Below are 9,932 nucleotides of genomic sequence, written 5' to 3' on the forward strand. Positions count from 1 at the left end.
TATATACATTTACATGCAACCACCATCCCCTCGCTGCCAATGTCACCGTTTGTACGCATGGGAGTAGGAAAGGAGGAGGACGAGGCAATTGAAAATAGAGCAAGGTAGAGAGATAAGAATAAAGAGGACAAAAATTAAAGAAATGGAAATGGGAAAACGGGATGGGAAACTGTATTGCTTCGAACCATCGATGACATATCAGGAGGAAATCACATTAGTAATAATAATAGTGGTAGAAGTAGTGATAGTGCTATGATATTGACAACAAGCGGGCAAAGCAAAATGAAACAGGAAAAACAAAATCAACGCAACGTGTATAGAAGGAGACAGAAACGGGACACGGATAGACGATAGGGAGAAACTATGGGAAAAACTCGAAACTAGAAAAAATGAAAAACCCCCATTTAGTCGCCATTGCAAATATGATTCTTCAAGAAGTGAGTATGCTAGAAGGGAAACGTGAAAGAGAAATGGGACAGGAGAAGACAATACGAGACAAGACAAGAAAACCCAAACCCTACACCTACCGTGCATGTTTTAGAAAGCGGGAAACACGAGAGAAGCGCGAAAAGAAAAAGGAAGCCATTTATAACCATAAAGGTTGTGTGGCGGGAAACAAGGAACTGGAAATTACAAAAGGGGGAATTGTATAGGGGAATGAAAAGCAGAAGCAAGGAGGAGATGCCAAATATCGAATCGATGAGGATGAAAGAACTAATAGAGACAAAGCAGGCGAGCGCACTCGCATGGGGTAAAGGGAAGAGGAAAGTAAATTAAGGGATAGGTGAATTGGAAAAAAAAACCCCAAGTCAACTCCGAATGGTTTAAGGAAATGCGTCCAAGGCTTCTCAGGAAAAGCAGAAATACGACAATCGGAAATTACCCGAGGGAATATAGTCGTTGACACACAAATTGTGCAAAGGAGGTGCAGTATGATTTATGAAGGTTTGATGTGTGCGTGTGTGTGTATGCTTGTTTGTGCATAAGCAGATCCGCTTGAAAATGAATGCTAAACAATCCTGATTGTTATTTCTCCAACATTACCAAAAAAAAAAAAAATTCTGCATTGCATGACAAATGAATTGAGCACAGCCTCCAGAAGCCTACAAGATGATACATCGGCATCGGGGGCTGTGATCACCGCCATCCCGTTGCCGACCGGTAGCGGACCTGGCGGCCTTAGCATCTTCCTCATCGACGACTTCCTGTGGTTTTAAGGTCATGTGGAAGACGTTGGGGGAGGATTGGCTTAATTTCAACTCTGTCGCGTGAGAGTAAGCAAAATGTGTTGAACTTAGGAGAGAACTGGGAAAAAAATTGGTGTGGGAGATATGGGGATCCTAAAGATGCAAAGCGTCCAAGAGTAAAAGGAATGCATTAGGGTGTGGGAGATATGGGGATTCTAAAGATACAGAGCATCCAAGAGTGAAAAGAATGCATTAGGGTGCACTAAAGGAGTTGGGCAGCATACCTGAGAGCGAACCTTTGTCATCTAATAGTTTTCCAAACGATATCAGACGAATTGAGGTTGGGGATGAAGGTCGAGGTTCCCACTCTGTAGTGAAAGAGGCCATAATGCGTTAGCACATGATATCCTAACAACAATCGAGAATTAACTAGAACAACACATGGCTGTCATGTTGCTCCCAAATAAAAACAAACCAAGCCCCTTGGCAAAACAGCATCTGAGAAGCATACCTTGTCTCCACTCCGTCCAAATCAGTTCCTTCAACGTATATACACTCATCAAATATGGGTCGAAATCTGGCACATCCACCTGGCGTTTGCGCAAGTACTTCGTAGAGATCTTGAACGGGTGTCTAGCTCCTGTCGTCAGGAGTAGATTGATTACCAATGATTTGCCGACATCTTCTGCTTCTTTGTTCGTGGTGGTGAGGTCTGTGGAGGGGCCAATTGCGGGATCAGCGGGTTTGGGCTCCTCAGAGCCACTGGTTGCAGGAGCGGAGGGATCGGGCTGCTGTTTCTGAGGTTCAGAGGCGGTGTTGGTTGATGGATCTGGTTGTGATGCAATAGAGTGTTCTGAAGTTGGGGCATCAAGAGGCTGGCTGGTCATCGAGGGGGGAGTATCTGCTCTTATGGTCGTGCTGGTACCGGGGGTTTTTGAAGGCTGTGTGGGATCTGATGTGACAGGACGATGCGATGAGACCATAGCCGGAGTGGCTGCGGGTTCATTCGAAGCAAACGGAGTGGTGTTGGTGTTGTCTTTGTTGGCTGATTCTGGCACCCGTATTGAAGAGGAGGGAGGGGGAAGAGCAGATGTTGTTGTCATCATAGTCGGTGAGGCGAGATCTTCCTGTGATATTGTGCGCTGGTCTGGTTTGGATTGGGAAATAGGCGATTCCCTTTTCTCCACAAAGTCTCCCCGTTCTCGCTCTGGACTAGCATCGCTCTTTGGGACAACAAGGGTACCTGATTCCATGATCAAGGGCCCACTAAACAGAAACTATACCCGAAGCCAGATATGTCTTTTTGTTTACTACGGATGAAATTCCGACGATATGGAGTCTGTGTATCCCAGGTTCAACGCAGGCCAAGGAATGGAAATATTTTCAAGGCGTGAGGTTAACGATGGACAACGGCAGAGAAAAATAGCGTGTGGTTGTAAGTAAAAGAGCGTAGGCGGGAAAGATAATTTCAGAGCAGCAGCCGGGTGAAGGATGAAGATGGCGGGAGCATGGCATACAGGGGGTTTCTAGATGCAGGAAAAGATGGAGATGTCGCAGCCGTTGAGCACGGGCGGGAGGCGAAGACCGAGATAGGGGCGATGTCTATCCGATGTCCCTTGTCTCTGGTGGTTGCAGTGTTGCGGCGTAGTTATTATGTCGTCTCCAATATCTAACGTATATCTAAGGGGGTGTGTCTTTGCTTGTCGAGTTTGTAGTGTATAGAACGTACGGAGTGAGTGGTTGATGGTAATGATGATGATGATGATGATGATGTGATGACGATGACGACGACGACGGTGATGATTATGATGATGATGATGATGATGATGATGATGATGATGATGATGATGATGATGATGATGATGTTGATGATGATGTTGATGTTGGTTGGAGAGGGTAAGGAACACTGAAGTTAACTTGAGTAACCGCGAACAGCGAGCGGCAAGCGAAGGCTGAGCTTCAACACAGGAAATTGGTTGGTGTGAAGGGGGTGGGGGGGGGGGGAAAGAAGCAGACGGGGCTTGCTCAGGTGGCTCAGTCCAGTTAAAGCTACAGCTAAATTTGGGTGGGCATCAGGGACCCGGGACCCCCCTTTTAACTAAAACATAAAGGGTCAGATCCCCCCCCCCCCCCGGAGTCCAGCCGCTAATTAATAAGCCAAGCTTCACACAGCTTAATAGTTACTCAGGAAGAAGAGATTTCTTCCCAGCAAAGAGAAGATGAAAATAAAATGGAATAAAAATGGAAAAAAAAAAAAAAGGAATCTGTCGATCAGCGCCAATGTTCCCCCCAACCTGGAGTTTGTCATACTCCCCCTAATGCAAGGCATGTATGACCTGGTAAATTTGACATTCCCCCCAGTTACAACCCGACTTAGCATACTTGTACATGACTAACATTTCTATTATTAGTTGGTAACTTCTGCACGACGGTAGAACCATGCTTTTGCCCAAATTTCCCAATTCCCTTTCCAGATTGCGCCAACTTTATTTGAAAGAAACTCTTAGTTCGTTGCTCCTATCTTTGTCTTGATTTAACAATTATTATTATTACTTAGGTAAGGATAGACTTGGCTCGACAGGGAAACGTCAAACCAAACCATCAAGGTTAAACCCGCTCTCATGCGTCATGGGGAAAGTAATTCGAGCCGCTAAAGTTTATATCCAGAGTTTAAAAAGCAGTATCAATTGTATGTAAATGTGGAAAAAGGCGAGGACAGAGAGCAGGGGGCATGGAAAACCTAATCTAACAAGACATAGACTCTTGCAAATGCTATGCTGGAAGATTGCAAGCAAGCATACACACCTGAAAAGAAGAAAATAAACAACCCGAGAACAAGAAACATCCCGAACCCTAGACTTTCGCTATGCACACAGCGCTGGATATCACCACAAATCCGAGAAGAAAGACCAAGAGAGGGAACCCGATGAAAATACTTCAATGAGCAGCAGGTGCAGTTATGTGAAGGGAAAATAATCCGAAACCCGAGCCATATAAAACCATTCAAACCGACGACAACATCAGCGTAGCGTTCCCGGGAAAGGAAAGAGGGAAAATACAAAAAAAAAAAAAAAAAAAAAAAAAAAAAAAAAAAAAAAGACCCCTACATCCACTCTGAATACTTCACCGGAACCTCATTCCTCAGCCCCTCAGACCCATGCGTCACCCCTAACAGCCTCACTCTCTCAATGCGCCCGCCAAAATCGTCCTCGACAGTGCTCTTCCACGTCGACAGGAAATCCCGAAGGCTGTCCACAACCGCCGCATCGTCCCTTATCAGCAACGCATCGGCATCATACCCGCCTGCACCAGGCACCACACCACCAATCACCCCGTCCAGCTCCGAGAGCTTATCCAGCAACTCCGTCTGGACCTTGGGCTCGATGGGAACTCCGCACTTCGCCGTCATGGTGCGAAGCAGTTCGCGCGTGCGGGATATGAGCACGCCAACTGCGTCAAAGTTACCGTTCTCCGCATAATTGATATTTCTATTGTTGGAACTATAGCTAGCCTGAACCAGCTCCTTCAACAACAGCCGCAACTTCTCATTGTTCGTCTGCAACTCATCCCAGAGAGCATCTGCCTCTTCCCGATTCTCCTCCCGCCACTGAAGCACCTTCTTCACCATCCCCGGCGTCTGCGAGCCACAGTCCACATCGCAAAGCACAATCTGCATCCCGCGCGGCAACCTGATGCCAAAGTCGATACACTCAGTGTCCCAGGGCACATCATCATTGAGATCCTCGACAACAGCGAACAACCGATCTTCGAACTGCGGGGACCCGACGTCGCCTAAACTGTCGAGCACCGCTGGTGAGAAGCGGCGGTACAGACAGGATCCGTAAACTGCGGCGCCGACGTCGAAGCCGGAGCCGATTTTCCCCTGCGCGGCGCAATGGGCTGCCTGCGCGAGATTATGGAGTTTGTCGCGGACGGCTGGGAGTTCTTCTGGCTGAAAAGAGCGGTGGATGACGATTGCGGAAACGAGGGCTGTGACGAGTGCGGCCGAGGAGCCTAGACCGGTCTTGTGTGCCTCGTGGAGTTTGACGCCGAAGTCTGAGAAGCGGGTTCCTCCGTTGTGGACTGGAGTTTGTGAGACGGAGGATTTGGAGTAGTAGTCGTTGTCTGCGAGAATGGTGATGGAGAGAGAGCCGAACAGGTTGGATGCTGCGATGTAACTAACATATGTCAGGGCGTAGTTTATTGATGTTTCGATGTATGGATTTCGCGGTCTGCGAGATAGTATTAGTAGACTGTTCCCAGTATAGCTTGCAAGATCAAATGCTTCGTAGATAATAATCAAACAGGGCCCGGATATGAAGTTCCAGGGTTCTTCCTGTGCCCTTTCTCCAAAGAGTATTCGTGCAATCAAACATGCAACCAGAATAACGAATCAACGCAAACCATACAAGGAAAACCATAGGATCCAACGCCCCATCCCCCATCCCCCATCCCCCATCCCCCATCCCCCTTCCCCGGGGGCCACCCCCAAAACGAAATCCCCAAGAGAAGAACAAAAAAAAAAATTCAAGAAAACAACTCACCCATCCCCTTTCTGCACAACCCTCACCCCACCCCCCTCCCCCTCCCTCTTAACCCCATACTCCCACACCGCATCAATAAACTGGGGCGATCTGACGACGATAACCTCGTCCCCTCCTTCCTCGACCCCCTCATGCCCCGCATCCGTCTCCCCATCCCCCTCGAACTCCATCCTCCCCAGCCCAAAACCACCAAAGGCGCTGCCTCCCCTCCGCAGATTCCTCCGCAGCTGGCGCACGACAACATGAATTCGCGCGTTGAGCGCAAACACAGTCCCCGTGTACTGTCTGTCAAGCACGAGATAGCCGCCTGTTAACAGGACTTTCCCTGGCGCGGAGACCGCTGTTTTGGCGAGGGGGCGGTAAGACATTATTTTCTTGCTTCTTTTGATTCTCTCGCCCTCTTCTTTTATATATATATATATATATATATATATAAATATATGTGATTTTTTTTTCGTATTTCCCCTTTTTGGTTTTCTCCTGAGGACTTGGTTTTGGCGTGTTGGGTTACGTGCTGGGTTTTATATGCATGTACCCCAGTTACTTTTTCCTCCTCTTTAGTGTGCGGCGGGGGGAGACGGGGTACTTTGGATATGGAGTCAACAGTTGGCGGAAAGAGAGAGACGGGGATGTGGTCCCACCGTGGAGCGGAGAAGCGGGTAGGAAGGTTGTAGGGGGTTTTGGGAGGTTTTTGAACAGTTCCACCCCTTGTTTTTGTTCAATGGGTGGAAGGTTATGTTAGCTTTACCGCTAGTAGTGCGGGGCAACGGGGCGGGTGTGGGGATGCAGGAATATATTGTTAGGGAGCCAAGGTCCATTTCAGTGGGAGGGATATGTTAATCTACGAGAGGACAGGGGGGAAATTATAGCAGCTGCAGATAGGCCAGTCCCATGAAATTGAAATGGTTCGTTTCTTTCGTGTTCTATTGTGCGGTGATGTTTTGTTGTTGGAAGATGGTTGGTTGGTTCATGTTAGGATCTGTGGCTGATGCCCTTCTGCTGTCAGATGCGGATTGTGGCTTTGCATCCTAAGTGGATTGAACAACTAAAAAAAAAAGTAAGATAAGATAAATAAATAATAAAAAATAAAATAAAATAAAGAACATCAGATGTGACTCCCGTCAGAGCAGAGAGCAGCATACAGTCTTTTTTGCATTATACTAGTAAACAGAATCGGAGCGCAAGTATTATTGTTGATTTTTCTCTGACCCCTTGCTTCGATCTAAATATCTCCAGATACCCGGCCACTGGGTGGAAACAAAATACACCATTGGAATCATGGATATTACCAGGAAATCCATACTCATACCAGGTGACATGGCATATATGTAAAATAGGTGGAATATGATTGGAATGGTGTCACTCCCCAAAACCGTCCATGCATATGTGTTTCCGTCCGTCCTTTTGAATGTTCTAATATATATCCCATCTAGTAGTTAGTTACCTACCGCACCGTCTCTGTCCTACCGGATGCATGATTCAATCCTGCGTCCCACGCCAGAGAAAAAAATATGAAATGTTCAAACTCAATAGCCGTTGGTCTAGGTCTCTCACAAGCAAGCGTAACTGCAAATCAGCCCAGAAGGTAAAGCTTAAGGACATGAAAGTTGCCCATCATTTGAGGTAGATTGGCGATTTGTTCCCTTCGCATAATCGTTTGCTCATACGGGGATCGCGGCAAGGAACTGGTGTATCTGTCCACTGTGTGGCCCGCCCGAATGATATAATAAAATCCAGCTCCATCCTGAGGGACGTCATACCTTTTTGAGCTTCGGGGTTCTAGAACTCCTTGAAGTTTGAGTTGTCTTTTCTGTCTGGTGGATTGCAGTAAGAGGAGGAATCATTTCTTGCAAGCCGTAGCAGACGACTGATAGAATCCTTAGAAGGACAATATGTTCTGTTGCTTAGTTGTGGTTACTCCATAATTTTTCTGATAAGCAAAGTTATTACTGGCTTGCGAATAAATGAACCAAGGTCCACTTAAACAGGCACGGTGAGACTAATTTGAAAAATGGAGCTGTCTCCTGACCATTAAGCTTGAACTTCGAGCTCCAGATTTTCACCGGGTTCTTCTCCGCAGCATGGGTCTCCAAGTTCTCGCGCGTACGAGCTTACCAGAAAGAAAAAAGAAATAAAATATAAAACAAAAGGAAATAAGGAAGTAAAGAAATAAAACCAGGAAAGATTCGCTATAAAAATCGCTTTCGTGATTGGAATGTTTTTCTGCTGCTAACGGACGGTATTGGAATTTGCTGTCGACGATTTATCTAGACGCGACAACGACTCTTCTGGGAAATTTTCACGTCATCAAGCTACCCTTTCTTTGCTGTCATTGTTCTTCGGCACCAGTAATAAATTGAATCTGTGACAGTTGGCATTTTGTATCCAACGGCATGTTAAAATAAGAGGTTCGGTAGACGAGATGCCGAAACGGCTCATTCCATGGATGTTGCTATCGTGTTGTTTTTGCGTTGTTCGAACAGTATTTGTCAGGCAGCTTGCATCGCTGCAACGTCAGATTCCAAATCATAAAATGCAGTTTACCCAGCCACAGCAGGGTACGTCCGCTGCTTGTTCGTATATAAGCTCCACAAGAACTACGAACGAGGTCCAATGGTATTTATTCCAAGGTTCATCTTCTGCTACATTCGCAGTTCATAGATTGATTTGGTCAATCCTCTCTTTCCGGAGTTAACTAGAACGAATGAACGCGGACTGGGAAAACAACACTCCGTCCACGCCCGCTCTACACCGGCCGGTCAAACCAGATCGGCATCCAGCGGACACGCAGAAGACATTAATTTCCCCCCCCTCCCCCCGGATAACAAATCGCGCACGTATTGGTCCCGTGAATATGATGCTTTGTTGAAGCCCGTCAAACCAGACCGAACCCGCCCGGGGCAGCGGAGCTCGCCGGGACCGAGGGTGGTGCGACTCTTCGGGTCTAGCTCCCGTCGCTAAAGAAAAAGATTCGGGACGATTACTGTTAGAGAGTCAGCCCATAACACCAAAAACCATAACAAAAGCAATACGCCCCGTAATAGTTAAGTTGACATTTACGATGACTCACAGTGAGCCAGGAACCGCTGGGGGGAGGGAGGGGGCGCAAGGGCCGGCCTTGGAGTCAAGGATGTGGACAAAAGGAGCTTTTCCCCCACAGGGTGGATTGGCAGATATCTGATACCTTTGAAAAAGGCCCGCTTGATCCGAACTTCAACCGGCTGGGGAGCAGCTGCTGCTGCTGCTAAGCACTGCCAGCTTCCCAGAGAATAAACTGTCTGCCTGCACTGAGGCAAGACTCAGGCTGCAACGTTTCCAAAGGGTTCTTCAACAAGGGGGGTTTCAAAACCACATAAATTCGTGATCTGTATATAATTAGGGTTAAGAATCCATAGATCGAAAAACAGCTGACTTGAACGAAGGGTGGCCACTTCTCGTATTGTTATGACGACCGTAATTTATACCCTGCAACCTCCCAGGCCATGCCGGCCAATCACGGAGCTTTTCGGGTGGTAATTTTGGTACCAGGGAACGTGTACTTTACCACCCTTGTTATTACGCCGCCCGTGGAGCTTAGGGCTTGTAAGAAATTTAATTTACAGGCAGCGGAACAATTCGTAATGCTTTTTTTTTTTTTTCTTCTTCTTTCCCCCATGCGGAATCAGCCGCGCCATGACTTGACCGTGTGAATTCTTCTTCCATCGTGACCTGCCTCTATTATTATATCCATCTTCTTTCTCTCTGTCCAGACTCTCCTTTTTGGGTCTACAGTCAATCTTTTCATTTATTTATTTATCTTTTCAGGCATCGTCCCTGACCATCTGTTCCCTATACAGCCACAACTAAATCGAAAAATCTCCTCTCTACTTTGGTGGGAGTGAGATGCTAATCGCACGCACACACACACACACACACACACACACACACACACACACACTTAACTTTTTTTTAAGAAAAGGGATAAACCTTCGCATATTTGTTTCCCTTCATCACATCCGTTACGTTGGTTGACAGTTGGTTTGGACACACAACCTCTGCTCTTGTCCTTCATTACACCTATAAATAACCCTTTCATTACCCCTTTCTTCAGTCCAGCGTGTTCTTTGACGGCGTCCAGTCGTCAAATGAACGTGCAATTCCACCTACATCCCAGTTCAGAGGTATGCATCACCAGTTTCCCTGTTCCCCCCTTTCCCCCCCC

General features: G+C 47.0%; 3 protein-coding genes across 3 annotated transcripts; 1 reads left to right on the forward strand and 2 right to left on the reverse strand.

Moving 5' to 3' along the window:
- Window positions 1-389: 389 nt before the first annotated feature.
- On the forward strand, window positions 390-653 carry PADG_11924 (uncharacterized protein; the record flags this gene model as incomplete). Its single annotated transcript, XM_010762843.1, has 1 exon — window positions 390-653. The coding sequence occupies one exon, from the start codon at window positions 390-392 to the stop codon at window positions 651-653; it is 264 nt and encodes an 87-aa protein (XP_010761145.1).
- Window positions 654-1,103: 450 nt separating this feature from the next.
- On the reverse strand, window positions 1,104-2,440 carry PADG_05430 (uncharacterized protein; the record flags this gene model as incomplete). The annotated part of the gene is made up of 3 exons (XM_010762700.1): window positions 1,104-1,261; window positions 1,472-1,555; window positions 1,699-2,440. The coding sequence occupies 3 exons, from the start codon at window positions 2,438-2,440 to the stop codon at window positions 1,104-1,106; spliced, it is 984 nt and encodes a 327-aa protein (XP_010761002.1).
- Window positions 2,441-4,290: 1,850 nt separating this feature from the next.
- Window positions 4,291-6,099, reverse strand: PADG_05431 (phosphomevalonate kinase; the record flags this gene model as incomplete). The annotated part of the gene is made up of 2 exons (XM_010762434.1): window positions 4,291-5,419; window positions 5,732-6,099. 2 exons carry the CDS (start codon window positions 6,097-6,099, stop codon window positions 4,291-4,293), a joined length of 1,497 nt encoding a protein of 498 aa, XP_010760736.1.
- Window positions 6,100-9,932: the final 3,833 nt, after the last annotated feature.

Source organism: Paracoccidioides brasiliensis (genome assembly GCF_000150735.1).
Source record: "Paracoccidioides brasiliensis Pb18 unplaced genomic scaffold supercont2.6, whole genome shotgun sequence".
NCBI lineage: Eukaryota > Fungi > Ascomycota > Eurotiomycetes > Onygenales > Ajellomycetaceae > Paracoccidioides > Paracoccidioides brasiliensis.